The following is a 17,127-nucleotide window of genomic DNA, read 5'->3' as shown; positions in this document are numbered from 1 at the left end:
CATCCCACCTGCACAGCTGGGCCGGGAGGGCTGGGGGCTGCTCACCCACCCCCTGTGCCACCCCTGCCCCGGCTCGAGGGCCACCAGCCACCCACACATGTGCCCCCCGCAGAGGTGACACCGCGGGGGCTGTCCCCAGCAAAGCCCCTTTAAGGGACACTTCAGGGCAGCTGCGGGAGGCACCACATTAATTTTAGCCTGGAGCACTGCCAGGGGCGCAGGGCAGCTGCTGCGGGCGGTGGGGGGGGCCAGCGCCTCCACACCCTGCCCTCCCCCAGGTCCTCCTCCAGCAGAGCCCCAATTCCCTGCTCTGACACCGGCCGGAGCCAAGCCGGCAGCAGAGCAGCCATGGCAGCGGAACAGACCGAGCTGGAGGAGAGGATCATCATCAAGGACCAACACATCAAGGAGATCGACCTGGTGAACAGAGACCCAAAGCGTATAAACGAGGACGTTGTAAAGGTAGGACTTTCTCAGCACCGTGTTTTAGAAGCATCGCTGCCTCCTTAATGCAGTCAGTACATTGGGGGTGTCATTCTGTGTTTGGCTTGGTCTCAGCCAGGGCTGTACCTCCCCGGTATCCGTGCCTCAAGAGGAGGCATTACCTCGGGCTGCAGGGAGGGGACCTGCTGCAAGCCCCAACCCTGCTGCCAGGGGCGCCCAGACGCCGGCGGGGTGGCTGCGTGGTGTGCACGGCTCCAGTTAATGCAATATTTCCCATTCCTTGAATGCACGCTCCAACTTCATGGGCTGTAGCTTGAAAATTTATGGAGGTGCCCTCCTTTGTACCAGTGAGTGGGGAGCCAAAAATAAAACAGGGTCAAGCCCATATCACTGATTTAAAGGGAACCTTGGGAAAAGGCTGCTAATTTTTAAGACAGGACAATCTGAGCACCAGAGCATTTAGAAACGTGTTGGCCTGTTTGGAAGAAGATGGTTTCTCTCACATAGCAGCCGGAGGGTGCAGCAAGCCTCCTCTGTCTATTTTTGATCAAGAGAGTTCTCAGTCTAGCTGAACAGGGAAACCTTTTCCTGAACACTGACCACTGAAACATGGTTGCTCTAGGCTTTGTTAGTGTTATGCCAAAGAAAATTTTGGCCCAAAGGAGAACAGGAGGAGACGGAAGGGTTTTGCAAAAACTGTATTTGAGAGATCAGAGTGGATGACACGCCAGAGGGACAGCATGTGCCGAGCCCGCTCACAAAGGCTTTGTAACGGGCTGTGACCTTGATCACGCCAGTGAAATGCAAGCCTGCATTTGTGCATTAAAACACTATTACAGCTAAAACCATGGCACGGTCAAATTAAAAGCCCCCCAGATGAGCAGTGACAGCCATAGATGGGCGTCCTTCCAGTACAGCGAGACGTGCCCATGACAGCTGCCACGGTATCTCGAGCATGTTCCCAGCAGCACGTCCCACATCTGTGCTGCACCACACCAGCACGTCCCAACAGCCTTGGCCCAGGGCTTGGAAAGGCGCCGGGCTGCGGCCAGCACCACCCTGCCATCAGCCACGCTGCCGGCGCGGCAAGGGCCAGGACAGCCTTCAGCCAGCTCCCCCCGGTGCCAGGCAGCACTCGGGGCACACCTACCACTCCCCAGCTTGCAGACATTGCCAGCTGCTACGGGGGGTAGCGCCAGCACCTTCCAGGCCACCCCAACCCTGCCTCTTCCCACTGGGGGATCCCCAAAAGCCTGTAAGAGGATTTTCGAGCTCACCCACTTACATGGCCACAGTGCTGCTTCATCAGCTTTGGAAGTTTTCAGAGCATTTGCTCAAGCTACCAAGCATTCCTCCCACCGTAAAAATAGCACAGGCGATAAGGCTGGGGAGGGAGGGCAGAGCCAGCCCCAGGATGGGGGGCACAACTCGTCCCACTGCTGCTCAACAGCGTCCCAAAGGGAAAGCCAAAGCCTCCGCACCCTCCGGTGGGCAGCAACACTCGGGGAAACCCCTGGGCATTAAAGCATGTAATGCTCTTAAAGCGCAGCAGGGAGGCAGAGAGCTTCGCAGGCTGATAAACCTGGCCGTAGATAAACCTGCCCTGAGCATTATGGAGCAACAGCCGGAATGTGAGACCACGTTACAGTTACAGCAGTGGCACCAGCCATGGGGGCTTTACAGAGCTTTAAAAGCCTCCTCCCAGGCAAAGCCACAGAGCAATTGAGGAGTACCTGCATCTGCTGGTCCCTGAACGCTTCGGGGCTGTGCCCAGGCTCAGCTCAGGATCCAGCCTCTGCCTCCACGGCTCCTCCAGCCCCACCTCTGGTGCACCATTAGCAAAACAAGCAGCAAGCTGGAGACTCTTCTCTTATAGCCTGCTGCTCCCTTCCCTAACTGGTCCCCTGATTAGCTCACCAGGCCCTCAGGCAGCTGTGCAGTGCCCTGCTGCTGGGTTCCCAGCCCACCTGGGCAGCAGGGCTTTCCCGGGAGGTGCCGACAGGTGCTCCAGGACCGGCTAATGTGGCTGCTGATTCCTGATCCATGTCAATATTTCTCCCGGTACCTCCTGCCTGCTCCAGGAAATTAAAGATGATGCAGAATGATTTTATGATCAAAGTGCTTCCAAAACCAGAATAGATATTGCAATTTATCATAAACATGCAAACAGATACATTAGCTCTCCATGGAACAGCCATGCTATTTCTCAAGACAAACAGCCTAGCTCACCTATTCCCTAGAAATGAGTTACACCACGCTGAGATCTCTATGTGTAGTTCTGAGGCTTTTAAGAGATTTGACATTCAGACGCTCTCCCGGTGCCCGCACATAACAGCACTATCCCCGTGGGGGCATGACCGAGCTGATCTCTCCCCCTCTTCAGACAGAACACAGACAGACAGAATTGAGCACCTCGCTGCCAGATATATAAATAAATAAACTGTAAATCAAGAGGGCCGTTAGATTTTTGTTAGCACAAACCACCTTCTTGCCGAGAAGGCAGCCCGTGTCCCTGAATCCTAAAAAAGGGTAGGAACAGGCTCTGTCCCCCTCCAGAGTAAACACTCCCACGCGCAGCTCCTGTTCCGAGGGCTCGTGCCTGGCCCTGGCACCTGGAAGCACCGTCCGCAGCTCGGGGTTTGGGACCAGCAAATGTGCCCTGGGGCGGCCAAGCCTGGGGTCTCCTGCCATGGGTTGAGCCTGCGTGCCGCACTGCCCACAGGCTGAGGCCTCACAGTGCCGGCCGCCCTGCGCCGTCTCCCGCTTGGACCTCTGCGAGGGCAAGGGCTTTCCTTGCCCCGGGGGGGTGCAGGGGATCCGTCCCCCCAGCACGGCCCTTCCTCTCCCCAGCCCCCTCCATTCAGGCTCTCCTCCCACATCGCAGCTGATCCTCGTCCTTGCACTGGGGCTCTTGTTAACGCCCCCAAACCCCCCTTACCTCAGTCTTCTCTCCTCCCAGGTGGATTTTGAGGATGTGATCGCTGAGCCCGTGGGAACATACAGCTTTGACGGTGTCTGGAAAACCAGCTACACCACCTTCACTGTCAGCAAGTACTGGTGCTACCGGCTGCTCTCTGCCATCCTGGGCATCCCCCTGGCAGTCATCTGGGGCTTCCTCTTTGCCCTCATCTCCTTCTGCCACATCTGGGCGGTGGTGCCCTGCATCAAGAGCTACCTGATAGAGATCCAGTGCATCAGCCGGATCTACTCCCTCTGCATCCACACCTTCTGCGACCCGTTCTTTGAGGCACTCTCCAAGATCTGCAGCAACGTCAGGGTTGCTCTCCGGAAGGAGATCTAGGTCCCTACCGCCGCCCCAACCAGCGCAACCGCCCCTCTGCGCGGGTTTCCGTGGCTCCTGCCGCGTGCCCTGCCCTCGGGCACACAGACACCCGTGCCCAGGGACCTGCGCGGCGCGGCAGGGCCCCACGGCAGAGCTGGCTGTCGGGGATGCTCCCTGCAGACGGAGGCATGCTGGGCTGCCCCTTACTGTACCGCAAAGCCAGCAGCTTTAGGAGAGGAGAAGCCCGTTGAGGCTCGGCAAGCAGCACAGGGAGAGCCCTCTGCCCGCCAGGACCCCCGGCATCGCACCCTGCTCCTGCAGGAGGGGCTGCAGCTTCTCCCGGACCACAGCCCTGGGCCATGGCCCGCAGCTGCAGAGCGAGAAGCGAGGGTGCAGAGATGCTGCTGGACAACAGACCAAACGCTGCCTGCTTCTCCATCCCTTCGGTCTGGCAAGACGCTGAGAGAAATACTTGCGTATGAATTATTATTTGCTGCAAACAATTGTTGTTGTGGAAGCTTCTGTATTAAATCACACTGCACAAAATTTTTATGGATAGAATATCAGTGAAATGCTAGTGAAAACAAACTTTTTTTCATGTGTGTTTACATTTTAGCAAAGCTTTGAAATCCAGATCAATTAGTGCATGAAATGTCGCGTCTGCCTTCTGGGAGTACGTGCTGAGCCTGGGCCGCTGGCAATTGCAAAACCATTCGTGGCAGTTCGACACTCACTACTTAATTACGGGGCATCGTTACGCTTTGTGGGCAGGATGCAACGGGCAGGACAGCATAGGTGGGCAGCGCTGGGGCTGCAGAGGGGGCAGCCGGGCAGCACCACTGGGAGCAACAAGAACAAGTGGCTTTTGATAACTTTGCTTGAGAAACGACAAGCTTGGCTTTAGGTGAAGCTTTGGCTTGTTTCTCAGGGACAATATTTACTATGTGCTCGCTGCTTTGGTGCAGGGTGAGCTCTGGCCCACAGCAATGCGTTTCTCTTGCGCAGCTGCTCCGTGCCCTGCCCTGCCGTCCCGGCGCTGGGACGGAGCGATGGAGGCTGCGGGGGGGCAGGACCACGCCGACCCCTCGGGCTCTGCCCCGAGGGAGGAGACCCGTGTCCGGCGCTGCCTTGCACCCTTCCCTCCGGCCGGTCCCCCCCGTAGCATCCCACGGGGCTCACCCAGACGTGCCTGCCGGAGCGGAGGAAGGACCTGCTCGGGGCATTGCCCGCTCCCAGCCACCCCGGCTCCAGTGAAAGGACAGGGGCGAGGGGGGGAAAAGTCCCATTCGGAGCTATTTCCTTCCCTGTATTGTCAATTAATTTGTTTAGTCCATCTTCCGTGAAGCCGTACTTTAACTCTGAGGCACTTAAACGCTTTTTTGGCTCTGGCCTTAAGTGCTTTGCTGAATCAGGGCCCAGGAGGTCTCGCTGTTCAGAGGTTATTTGCAGTTGTATTCATGTTCTTTCTTGCCTTGGCTTCCAACAGAGACCTGGAGCCAAAGTCTTTCCTAGTGCCATGCCAAGGACAAGAAAGAGCCAGATTTTCTATTGGTGCTCTTCCAATGGTTTGGGATTGTGGACTTCCCTTATTCCATAGCAATATAGCACCCATGCTCTAGCAACACTGGGCCTAGAGATGGACGGAGTGATAAATATAAAAACTATTTAGATACTTGTAGAGGAAAAAAATCTCCAAAACCACTTTATCATGAGCATTTTTTAAAGTTTTTTTTTGTGGGAATAAAAATAATTAAAAACAATACTGGGATTTATAGTCTTTTTAATTTTTTTTTGTTGTTGTTCTAGTAGTTCACAGCCTGAACCCCAAAAACCTCCAAAATTCTGATCTCCCCACCACCGCGATCTATGGGCTCCCCGCACATGGAACAGACGCCGCTCACGTGTCAGCACCCCCATCTTGCTTTTGACCCTTATGAAAAGATATTCAGCATTTGATATCCTTCCACTGCGCCGACCGAGGAGCTCCTCTCCCCACCCCCGTTCCGCCGCAGGCCGGGGCCGGCGCGGGAGCTCGGCCGTGGGCTGCGGCATCGCTCGGCTGGAGATCGCAGCGTGCCCGCACGTGGGGGCATGGCCCCGCCTGCCTGGCCCCATAACCGCAGCCAGTAACTGCAACCAGGGCTTGCAAGGCAACGCCCTGCCTCTCCCGAGGCGTCCTCCTTGCCCTGTGCATCCCTCCGGGTAAAAACTATCGCCTCTTTGCCTTTCCTTCCTGGCAGACGGCGGCTGCGCCAGGCCCCCCGTTCACGATAAAATGGGACACGCGCACCCCCATTTTGTGCAGGAGCTAATTACTCTCAAGGAGAAAGAAGGTGAACATGGGAGGAAAATGCTTCCTGCTGTCCTAAGGATTTAAACTGCTCTGGTAAAATATGCTGAGACTGAATGTGCCGGGTCGCATTCAGCAAACGCACCGAGAGCTCGCTTGAAGCTACTAGAAAAAAATTCAAAGGAATGCCAGGACATGAAAGGTGGAAATGGACCTGTTGGAGGCAGTGAAAAAATAAAGTACACATTTAAATGCATTTTTCATATTCACCCCCAACATGTACCCCCAAACCATATTACCCTTTGACTGCATGCAGGCCTTGCCTCTGCAGAGCCGGGAGGCAGCGGAGCAAAGGCAGGAGCATCCGTTGCAGTCGCCGGATCCCACTGCCACAGGATGCCCAGGAAAGCTCCCACCGCGCGCAGCCAGAGCTGCGCTTCACCCCCCGTCCCAGGCTGTGTCACGGCGAGTGTCATGCTACGGGACAGAGGGGCTGATGACCTCAAGGGCTTGGTGCAGCACTCTATAAACAAAAGCATCGTTACGCTGAGCATACCTGGGTCTTGGGTTTAAAGCGCCGCTTCCCATCAGTTTCCTTCATTTTCTTAGTCTAGTACTCCTTCTGCGCTTCCCCTCCCGCTTTCCGTCAAGACACAGTCAGGAAACTTTATTTACAGATATTTCGTAACAATAAAAAAATCCATGCCATAAGCATGACTTTGTGCATTACAGAGCAAGAAAATTGCACTGGTGTAAAAGACTAAATGCTATCTGCAGTAAACCCAAAGCAAGAGCTTGGCCTTGGGGGACTCGACAGGAGTTTTTCCATTAACCCCCATGGAGTCCAGCCGTAATCCCACACGCCTGCCGGCAGAGAAGCTTTTGAGCGCACTCAGCAAACGTGTTATTGCACCGATCCCCTGGCCCTGCAGTCGTGTCCGCTCGCCTGGCTCCTGCTGACCCACGCGCGCAGCTGCACACAGCACACGGAGCAGAGCTGGGGCGGGTGGGGACACCCGGGCGTTAGCGTTGTCCCTCGGGGGGGTTGTCCCCATTGTTCCCCAAAGCCCGTGGCGGCAGGACTTGCCCTGCTCTGTGCCGGCAGCGCCGCCAGCGGGCCCGGGCTGGGGGCAGCAGGGCTGGCACGGTGCAGGGGTGCAGGGATGGGGCTGTCTCTGCCCCACTGCGCTTCAAGCGAAGCAAGCGCACCCGTGTTGAGAGAGCAGCGCCCGCGGCTCTGCCCCAGCCAGGCGCTGCCATCCCGGGGGGTTCCTGCTGCAGGCGGAGGAAGGGCCGGGTGCCTGATGCCCGGGTGCCCGGGGTGGCACCCACCACCCTGTGCTGCAGCCCCTCGCATCCGACAGGGATGTAGCACGCCTGCCTCAGCAGCACGGGACTGTTTGGGGCAAAACCTGTCCCTAACAGTGGTATCTAAAAGCTGCCAACGCCAGTGGTGGGGCTCAGAAGTGGGTTCCTGGCATCCAGTCCCAGGCAGCACTGAAACTTGGGCCACAGAAGTCCTGCCCTGGCTCCCACCTCAGTTAAATAACAACAAGCTGTACATGCTTACACGCGCACAGACATATATGCACCTATTTATACAGACACCCCTTGCTTGTCCGAACCCCAGCTTTTCACAGGGAAGCGCTGGAGGCAGCACGGTGCCGGCGATGCCCTCACGGCATGGACGGCTACATGAAGCTCCTCTGGCTCGTGCTCTTGCAGCTGAGGACAAAGGAGGAGGAGTTGCTCTTCTTGTTGACGCTGAGGTCGCACGCCGGCCGCGACTTCAGGTAGTGCGTGGAGCAGCAGAGGAAGCGCTGCATCAGGTCGTGGAAGAGGTGCCCCGTGTACAGCATGTAGATCCAGGGGTTGCAGCAGCTGTTGAGGCTGGCCAGGAGCATGGCGATGATGAAGGGGGAGGCTGCAAGGCAGAAAGCAGGGAAGCATCAGGACACGGTGTGGGCAGCGAGAACCACCACCCTGGGGAGGCAGGCACTTGGTATGTGCCATGGTGGGCTCTGCCAAGAGCCCCGAGCTCTGCCGGCATCACGACGCCTCCTCCTGCGCCAGCGATGGGCTGCCCTGCCTGCAGGAACACCACATCAGCACGTCAGTAAAGAAGAGGTGGTGAATAAAAAGGGGGGAAGCGAGTCTAGGTTTAAGCAAGTTGGTTTTAGTTTTTTTCCCCCCAGAATTGTGTTTCTGCCGCTCAGCTCCTGCACTGCTGCCTGCTCCGTGTTACCCTAGAAGTGCCTTGGGAAGAGGCAGAGCTGCCCCTAGCATCATCTGCACAATTTGCCTTTATCTGCCCAAAGCAGGGAGAAGGGACCACGGCCTCCTGGAGTTGCCATGGCAAAGAGCAGGACCGGCAACAGAAAGAGCCCAGGGGTTCGTTTTTCACCACCAGTGGCCAGTTTGGGGCTGATGAGCAGCTTTGACCCGCTCAGGCTGTGGGGAAGCCACGCTCCCACCCCGGCCCTGGGGGCAAGCCCTGCTCCTGGGCTGTCCCCACCACCATCGCACGGCTGGCAGGACACTGCCCACCAGTGCTGCCTCTTTGCTCAGCACTTTCCCAGTCCGGGGGAACGGTAGCATTTGCCTCCGCCTGGGTTGATTTTCTCCTATGATGCTCTGCCAGGGCAAACGACGGCCATTCCCATCTCAGTAATGAAGCTCGGGAGCCTGGCGATGGCTCCTGGCCGCAAGCGCGGCCTTGGGGATGGGAGTCAACGGTGGCGGCACGGTGCCAGGACACCAAGTCTCCAGCTGCTGCTCTCCCTTCCCAGAGCACAAAGACCCCGACTATCCCACCTGAGAGGTCAGACTGGTGCCTTCTGGAGAGAAAGGGGACGGTGGGACTCGCACCCACCGCGGCGGCCAGCCCTGGCTGAGCCGGGACAAGGAGGGGCAGCCCCGGCCCCCCACGGAGCAGCCCCTTTGCTCTGCTCCCTGTGTTTTCAGCCCAACTTCCCATCTCCTTGTGCTCTCAGGGGACATGCCAGAAGTAAGGGTGCTTGCTTGGTTTTGGCTGTTTCTGGTTCCTTCCTGCTTCTGCAAAAATCCACTTGCAGTTTCTAAACTAGAGAAGAAGTGTGAATAATGAATCCTAGTTTCCAAATTCACCTTTAACCAACTCATGCATAATTCCTGATCTAGTGATGTCTGATCCAACCACTTTTAATTTCAAGCATAAGCTGAAAGAAAGCCTTGGGAAATGGCTTACAAGACCTGAAATATATCATAGCATTTCTATCCACTTAAAAAAAAATCAAGCCATGGCTGACTCAGCTCTTCTCTCTCTGCAGGAGATAAACTGAATTTCATGGAGCTTACTGCAGGTCTTAAGGATGGATCTCTCCCCCTCCCCGGCAGGACTGCCGGAGGTCCCCAGGAAGTACTGCAAAGAGCAAGCGCTACCCATCACGGACGTTCGCTCTCCCCAGGCTCCGAACATCCACCGCCCCAGGGCTGGGGATGCTGCACTGTCAGGAGGGATCGGCAGAGGCAGGGGGCTGTGCCCGGGGAGGGGCTGCGCGACATCTGCTGCAAACGCGGCTGCAGAAGTGAAATGAAATGAGAACTGTTCGTTAATTCCCCCACACAAGATAGACGCTGTCACTCACAGCCCACGTTTGAGGGCACCAGCTCCCAAGATTAAGGGACCCGTGTAACAGAGTTTTGCTGCTTCACAGTCTCACTATTATCTTCACAGATGCTTTAAGCCAGCTTTGACTCAAAGCTCAAAATGCCACATGTAAATTATCTGCAAGGTATGTGGAGCAGAAACCTCATTTAAACTGATGTATTGTGAAGGATCCCCAGTACTTAAGCCAACACCTGAATCCTAACCTGCCGCTCCAACCCGCACTTACAGAGGCTGTGGGTCTGCATGGCCAGCAAAGGAGGGGATCGCTGCTGCCTGGCCCGGCCACGTGATACCTCGCTGACACCCCCAGCCCCTTGCCAGGCACGCGGCGCGCCGACGAGCCTGGCCCCGCGGTGTTCAGCGCCCACCTTCGGGCACCCTCACCTGCCCCAGGGCAGCCACGGGGAAGGGACGCCGAAGGGGCTGCCCGGCGCTGAAGGTGCGCGGAGCCAGGGCGCGGGTCAGGGCGATAGCGTGGCTGCGGGAGAGGGGGAGCGGGCGGGCAGCAGCGCGGGACCCCAGCCCCAGCCTGCCGCTCCGCCTGGCACTGCTCAGGGCGGGGGTGCAGCTTCTGCACTTCACTTGCCTGATTTTATTTAAGTTGTCTTACAAAGTGAGGAAGACCCGTGCGGAAAGCTGCTGAAGTGGATCAGTAATAGCAGGGTGAGATCTCTCCGATTATCACTTTACCAACTAGGAAAGGAGGGCTGCTTCGGTTTGTTTTCTTTACAGCCTTATCTTTTACCCTGACAAACAGCGAACCACAGCAGACTTTGCACCCTGCAAAGGTGAAAGCACGGCCCGTGGCACGCCAGGCCAGGCATCGGGTGGGAGCAGAATGTGAGTTTTACCCACGTCAGACCAAGCGCCGTGCGTCCCTGTGCTAACGCCCGAGATCTGCGCCTCGCCACGCTCCGGGATGCAATGCATGGGCAGAAAACTGCAGGGCGCCTGCTCAGGATTCATTAGGATTCAGGTAGTTATAAACAGACTTTCCCGTGCAAGGGGACACTCTTTATGCCATTCTATGTGGAGAAAATGAAACATTTTCTTAAGTAGGCGACCCTTCATCACTCAACCTTTGTGATCTGCTCATCGCCTCCCTTCCATCTCTGACTTTACGCCCATGCAGGCTGCAAAGCCTGCAAGGTGAGAAGCAGCCAAGACCCCTTTCTGCTGCGGGGTACACCTCTGCCAGGTGCCCCGCGACGCTGCCCGGCCAAGCCAGCCCAAGCCTCGGTGCAAAGGAAAAGAAACCCAGGACGCAGGGCGACACTATCAGGAACACAGCAGGCAAAGCGCCTTTCTTCTGCAGAGAGGTTTGCCCCTGCTGCCACTCTCGTGCCTCTGGGCAGCCAGCGAGGAGGAGGGTGGGCCCGGGAGGAAGGGCTGGGGTCTCCACATTGCTATCCATGATAACCCACCCAAGGTTTTTCCTCCCCGTGCCATGAAAGCCTCCAGCAAATTCTCTGGCAAAACTCCCACCCTTTACTGCAGACACGGGCCCCTGAGCAACAGAAACGTGAGAGGAAAGCTCAGCACGGCTGGAGCTTCCCTCGCTACATAAAAGCGAAGCAAAGCAGAAAAGAAAAGGCGTCACAGGGCCAGCTGCCCGGGGTGAGCAAGGGAAAGTTTCCCGAGTCAGCAGGCAGGGCGCGATCGGTGAACACCGCGGCCACCCCCCCGCTCCTCGCCGCAGGAATCAGCAGAGCGGCAGAGGTTAGTTTGCTGATGAGTCAGGTGGAAGCCCTCGAGATTGCAGGTTTGAAATACAGCAAAAGGGGGAGATGCGGCTTCATCCCAGGGTGTACTGAAAAACTTGAACTTTCAGTCAGCTTGAATCAGGTAGAAAACCACGAGACAGCTGCCTGGAGCACCTAGGGAGGTTTAAAAAGCTGTGCTTCGCTTCTCCACCTGAAATAAAAGGATCAGAGAGAAGCAATGAAGGCAAAGTGAGGAGAGCTGGAGCCAGGCAGGCTACCAGCTTCGGTTTGAGGGAGAAGAGAGTGTACGGGCTGCAGGAGACCAGGTTTTCCACAGAGCAATGTATAGCTGGAATAGGGTTAAAGCAGGGAAAAGAGCACACGGTGCAAGCAAGCTGTGCCCGCCGCTGCGAAGCCCTTGCCGCGGCAGTGCTGCTGGGGGAGCCGGGAGTGGGTCACAGCTCCTCACTGGTCTTTGCCATCCCCAGACTCAGCATTTCTGTTGAGTTGGGTCAGTCTGTCTAAGGAGGAGTTGCCCCTGGGTGTACGTTTTTGCCCTTTCTCCTACCTCACAGACTTATGCAGAGTTTTTCTTTTAAGCTTTCCTGGCCAGTTCCCCCTGCGGTGCAGAGGAACCATCAGCCCCGTCCGCCCGGGGACAGCACAGGCTTGCACAGCTACGAGCGTGCGAGACCAAGGAGGGTAATATATTTTACTCTGTCTGCAACCTTAGCGATGACAGGAGCAGCCAGCGCCAAGTATAAGAAATGGCAACTCAGCGACACCACGTCCTTTAGGAAAACCGTTTGCTCATAAATCAGTGGCTTTCCACAGGAACCGTGCTCCAGTCAGAGATAAAACAACAGCAGCACAATCCCAGGGTGGGTGGAAACAGAAGAGGGGGGAAAGAGGGCAAAAGAGTAGAAAGCAAAGAAGTCGGTGAGGACAAAATGATACAGCGAAAAAACCCAAGTCAGGCAGTAACGCTGTGCAGTTCCCTCCTGCGGCCGCCCCAGCCCTGGGCACCAGCGGGGGCTGAGCTCCCACGCAGCCCTCAGCACACCCCAGCACCCAGGGTGGGCAGTCAAACCACCGGGGACCCCAGATCAGCCCAGGGGGGCTGAGCTCGTGCACCTGGGGACAGCAAAAACCTCCCAAGCCACTATCCACCCAGCCCAACCCCTGAGCTGCGGTGGCCCTGAATTTGCCAGGGGCTAAGCTCGCCCTCGCCTGAGCCAGGGAAGCTCAGGCACAGCCACTGCTGCCTGTTGGGTGGTTTTCCCATGTTCAGGACTTTTTCCTCTCTCCCCCCAGCCCCCTGAGACCTGGCTCGGAACAGATTCTGGCTGTTTCTTGCAGCCCCCGAGTCCACTGTCGGTGTCCCTGCGGCCGCTGAGCTAAGCAGTCCCATGCAAACGTAGGGCTATGGGAGGGGAGAGGACGTACCTTCCTGCGGAGCGTTTGTGTCCCACACAGACCACATCTGCACAAAGAAAAAGGGAGTCCAGCACACTATGAAAGCTAACACTATGATGAAGGTCATTTTGACTGTCCGGATCTTGGCTTTGGAGATGAGCCTGGTGCTGCTGACTCTGGCAAACGCCATCCCGCTGCAGGAGCTGGAGCTCAGACCCACGTTGGGCCCGTGAGCTGTCTTAAGCTTCACGTTCTGCCAGATTTTGAAGCTGATTAAGCCATAGCAGATGCTCAGCATCAACACAGGGATGATGTAGACCATGAGGGTTATCCAGGTGACATAGGCTTTAGGTCCCCAGGGCTGGATGAAATCTGCCCAACAGTCGTACACCCCATTCCCCACATCCCTCAGAGAAAAAATGTGGATCTGAGGGATGCTGACCAGCAGGCACAGCAACCAGGTGAGGAGGACAGAGACCCGGTCCGCTCTCCTGTGCAGAGACCTCAGTGGCTGACAGATGGCCAAGCACCGGTCCAGGGACATCAGCAAGAGCATGTAGGTGGAAGCAAACATCCCCACTACCTGCAAGTACTTGATCAACCGGCAAAGGAAATCTGGCCCGTAAAACCTGAAGGTGATGTCCCAGATGAGCTGGGGCAGCACCTGGAAGATGGCCACGACCAGATCAGCGATGCTCAAGTGCTTCATGAAGAAGTACATGCGGGAGTGCTTCTGCCGGGTGGTGTGGATGGCCAGGAGCACGCACAGGTTGCCGGTCAGGGCGAGGAACAGGATGAGGCAGAGGACCGTCACCTCCACCTTGGCCATGTCCTCGTTCCTCTTCAGGGGGTCCGTGGTGCTGTTCCTCCCGGAGCTCTGGTTCTCCAGGCGGAGGCTGCCGTTCCCCAGAGAGCTGTTGATGGTCCACACGCCGCTCCCCGCAACGTACAACTTCTCCATGGCCGGCTGCGTCCCACATAGAGCCTGGCAGCAGAGAGGGCGGGTGGCAGGTCCTCTGCGAACGCCCCCCGCCCGCGGCAGCCGCCTCCCGCCGCGGCTCGGCTCCTCTGCCCGGGCTGCGCCGCTCCGCCTGCGGGAGCGCCCGGCCGCCGCCGCCCCGGACCCGGACCCGGACCCCGACCCGGAGGGCTCTCCGCCGGCTCCACCCTGTCCCCTCCCAGGGCTCCCCACGCCTCCGCAGGCTCCTGCCCCCGGCAAAACCACAGCGCGGGAGGAGGAGTATGGAAAGGGCCGGCCGAGAGACGCGGCGCCCCCGGCCCGGCCCTCCCACGGCTGCTGCACCCACACCCCAGCCCCCGCTTCTGCATCTTCTCCCCCTGCTCTTCCCAGCCCGGGAGAGCGGCCAGCCCCCGGGCATCCCTGCCGCCCCCGGCCATCTCCCCTCTCGCCCGGGCATCCCCCTCTCTTCCCCGGGCGTCTCCCCTCCCCGGGCATCCCTCCCCGCCGCCCAGCTCCCACCCGCGGCGGAACCGCGCCGAGCAGCCCCACACCGGGTCCCGGAGCCGCGCCGGGGTCCCGCTCCCCCCCGGGGCAGCCAGCCACGCGGGGGGGAGCGGCAGACCGGAGCCTGGCGGGGGGTCCCACGGTGATGGGCGGGGGCTGCAGGACCCCGGTGGCGACCAGCGTTGCCGTTAGCCCAAAGCCCGCCCGTCCCTGTCCCTCGCTGGCAGACCCCTGCGTGGGCGTCTGAGAGGCAGAGAGGGTGGGCGAGCACCCACGCCGGGCTCACCCCTTCCGAAGCACAGCCCTGTGCCCCCTCGGGGCCTGCAGCCTCCCCAGGGGCTCGGAAGAGCAGAATCCCCCCGGCTGGGTACGGCGTGAGGCGAGATGCGATTGTCCTGGGGCACCAGCGTGACCCTGGAAAGGAGCCCCTGAAAGCAGCCCTGGTGCTCGGCAGCAGCAGCTAAATGCTCTTTTCACCCAACAGTCGCTGTAAGAGAAGGTCAGACAACAATGAGAAACGCCTTTCCGAGCTCAGGGCTCTACTCACAGAGGGCAGGTGGCCGGTCGCCCTGGCCGGCGTTTCAAGCGTCTCAGAGGAGCTGGATTCCAGCTGCCGGAGCCGCCGGCCACAGGCACTCTCAGCAAATCTCCACCGTATCCACCAGCACAGCCTCGTTCACAGGAGGCTCGCGCTGACGTTACTTGCCAGTTAGAACAATCACCAAGAACTCTTTTTTTCCTTTCAGGAGGATTATTTTAGAGTATTATTAAACCACTTCCATAAAAGAAAGAAAAGGTGTCTATGTTTGACATCGCTTGCCGTCAGCGCCATTAGCTCAGCACCACGGTTCACGGGTTTTCCCCCGACTCAGGCCCCCTACGAGGGCAGCAGGGACCTGAGTGCAGGGGAGGTGTTCAGGAGAGCATCCAACCACTTCAGCTCCCCCACCCCGCGCCCAGCGGCAGCCACCGAGTCACTCCCAGGCTTTTAACCGAAGAGGTGGCTTCGGCAGGGCTGCGCCTGGCCTGGCCGCTGCGGCCCCCTCGCCCCAAGCAAAAGCCAACAAGCTGGTGCTCGCTCCCCTTTACTGCCTTCCCCGGAAAGCCACATCTCAAACTCTACTTAGCCTATCCTTAGGCCTTGAATAAACATCTCCGCAGTTATTTTTAAAGATTTTTTTGGGAACCTTTAGCTCCATGCAAGATGTAGAAATATTAAATACTTTGGCAAGTTCTTCCCTCCAGGGTTCACGTTCTTCCTCCTTCAGGCAATAAAACGGCTGTGGGAACCGCTGAGGATAACGACTCACCACGTGCAATACTTTTTTTCATTGTTCGGCCTTCTTTGGGAGAGTTCTGTAGGAGGAGGTGACTGGGGTGAAATCCTGGCTTTGGTGGAGGCAAGGAGAGGTTTGCCCTTGGCTTCGGCACAGCTCCTTTCGCATCTTGCGGGGCTCGGAGAGATGGTAAATCTGCTTCGGGACCCAGCTGGGACGGCAGTGCTGGTGAGACACTCGTCTCAGGTGAGACAGAGAGGCCACTGTTCCTCTTTGCCCTCCGACAAGGCGTCATTCATAACTACACAGACTAATTTCTTCACAGACTAGAAATGAGGTGCTTCTAACGCAGAAAAGAGCCTTATGCCAACTGTGTTGCTTAGACATGCGGCAGCTGAATGCCTCAAAGAGTGGTGTGTAATTACAGAATACGTTTTATTTCAACAGTGAATCATAAATGCTAAGCTGTGAAAGAGCTCTCCGAGGATTCATCCTGTTTGTCCCCTTGCCAGTGCCAAACTGTTCCCAGGGCTGCATTTTCTAGCGCTCTGCCTGCTCTGATTCAGAAGTGCTGGAGCAGCTTAGTGAGCCGCTCGCTGTCGAGGTGAAGGATCATACGCCTTGAGGACTGAACTCCGGGTTTAAAAGGCTAAGCCACGGAAGGTTTTCATTAGGTTTACTTTAAGTGTCTTGGCTACAGCCTAGGCTCTTTGCTCACGTCCCACTTGCAGAGGCAAGGTCCTCCCCTGCCTTGCTGGCAACGAAGCCTGGATGGAGCGCTGCAGCTGCAGCGGGGACCGGGGGCTGGTTACACGAGGCACGGCCAAGCCCCACATCGAAAGCAGCGAGAGGGAGTGTCTCCACTTTCTCACGAAAGGGGGCTGCAGTGTTTGCCCTCCCCGTCCAAAAAGGGGGCCAAATTGCAAGAGGTGGAGCTGCTGCTGCATGCCTTGGGCACATGTGCGCCCACCGGCCATGGTGGGGCAGCCCATGGCCATCGCTTTCCTCTCCTGTCTCCTAACCAGCCTCCAACCGCCCCAGCAGCCGTTTGCCTTGGATTTGCGGCTGGACAAGCTTCAGTCAGGGTTTTGTGTGCAGCTTCAACTGTTCTGCCACTTGCCAAGACAGCCAAAGTGCTCCCACTGCCCAGCCATGAAGACATGCCCAGGGAGACCAGGACCGACAGCATCCGCACCCACACGAAGTTTTGCTTCCCTTCTGGGCAGCTTGGAGACAGAAATCGTTCACTGGGGTTTGGCATCAACCTCGCCAGTTATGCAACATCCGATTCTTCCATGTATTTTCTCATCTATGACCCTATTTTTTTGGCTGTCACACTTTGGCAGTTAACATGTTTGTTTTAGTAAGCCCAAAAGACTCACCAAAGGGGACAAATAAGAAGAAATCTCCCTGGTTGAAAACAAATTCAGTAGCAGGTTCCTGCCCCACCACGGGCTGCTCCCAAGAGAGCGCTGGGGCAGCAGCAAAGCAAAGCACGGGGACCCTGCGGGGATGAAAGTCACCCCGGTCCCCACTGGCGTCGGTCAGGTCCGCGCCTGATGGATGGGCTCCGGGCACAGGGCGGTGCTTCACCATGGTG

The 17,127-nt window shown here is 57.6% G+C and overlaps 2 protein-coding genes across 3 annotated transcripts; one reads left to right on the top strand and one right to left on the bottom strand.

Moving 5' to 3' along the window:
- The first annotated feature begins 237 nt into the window (after positions 1 to 237).
- Positions 238 to 5,578, top strand: CAV3 (caveolin 3). Its single transcript, XM_064453411.1, has 2 exons — positions 238 to 462; positions 3,404 to 5,578. Exons 1-2 carry the CDS (start codon positions 349 to 351, stop codon positions 3,743 to 3,745), a joined length of 456 nt encoding a protein of 151 aa, XP_064309481.1. The 5' UTR covers positions 238 to 348; the 3' UTR covers positions 3,746 to 5,578.
- A 1,091-nt stretch (positions 5,579 to 6,669) lies between these two features.
- Positions 6,670 to 13,888, bottom strand: OXTR (oxytocin receptor). 2 transcript variants are annotated; one of them, XM_064453410.1, is made up of 2 exons: positions 12,816 to 13,888; positions 6,670 to 7,941 (listed from the first exon to the last, which is right to left on the bottom strand). In XM_064453410.1, the coding sequence occupies exons 1-2, from the start codon at positions 13,744 to 13,746 to the stop codon at positions 7,709 to 7,711; spliced, it is 1,164 nt and encodes a 387-aa protein (XP_064309480.1). In that variant the 5' UTR covers positions 13,747 to 13,888; the 3' UTR covers positions 6,670 to 7,708. The 2 variants fall into 2 exon arrangements, 1 of the variants encoding a protein (XP_064309480.1); XR_010373276.1 differs by lacking the exon at positions 12,816 to 13,888 and adding an exon at positions 10,277 to 12,808 and having other exon boundaries at positions 7,852 to 7,941.
- Positions 13,889 to 17,127: the final 3,239 nt, after the last annotated feature.

The sequence above is a fragment of the Phalacrocorax carbo genome, chromosome 6, assembly GCF_963921805.1.
Source record: "Phalacrocorax carbo chromosome 6, bPhaCar2.1, whole genome shotgun sequence".
NCBI lineage: Eukaryota > Metazoa > Chordata > Aves > Suliformes > Phalacrocoracidae > Phalacrocorax > Phalacrocorax carbo.
The sequence above is the reverse complement of the archived record's forward strand: the minus strand, read 5'-3'. Positions and strand labels throughout refer to the sequence as shown.

What these genes read in the sequence shown, in the direction of transcription:
- CAV3 (XM_064453411.1), top strand. Translation starts at nt 349, where the DNA reads ATGGCAGCGGAACAGACCGAGCTGGAGGAGAGGATCATCATCAAGGAC. An exon ending in TAAACGAGGACGTTGTAAAG is followed by an intron (nt 463 to 3,403) that starts GTAGGACTTTCT and finishes CTCTCCTCCCAG; the next exon opens with GTGGATTTTGAGGATGTGAT.
- OXTR (XM_064453410.1), bottom strand. Translation starts at nt 13,746, where the DNA reads ATGGAGAAGTTGTACGTTGCGGGGAGCGGCGTGTGGACCATCAACAGC. An exon ending in CACAAACGCTCCGCAGGAAG is followed by an intron (nt 7,942 to 12,815) that starts GTACGTCCTCTC and finishes TCTGCCTTGCAG; the next exon opens with CCTCCCCCTTCATCATCGCC.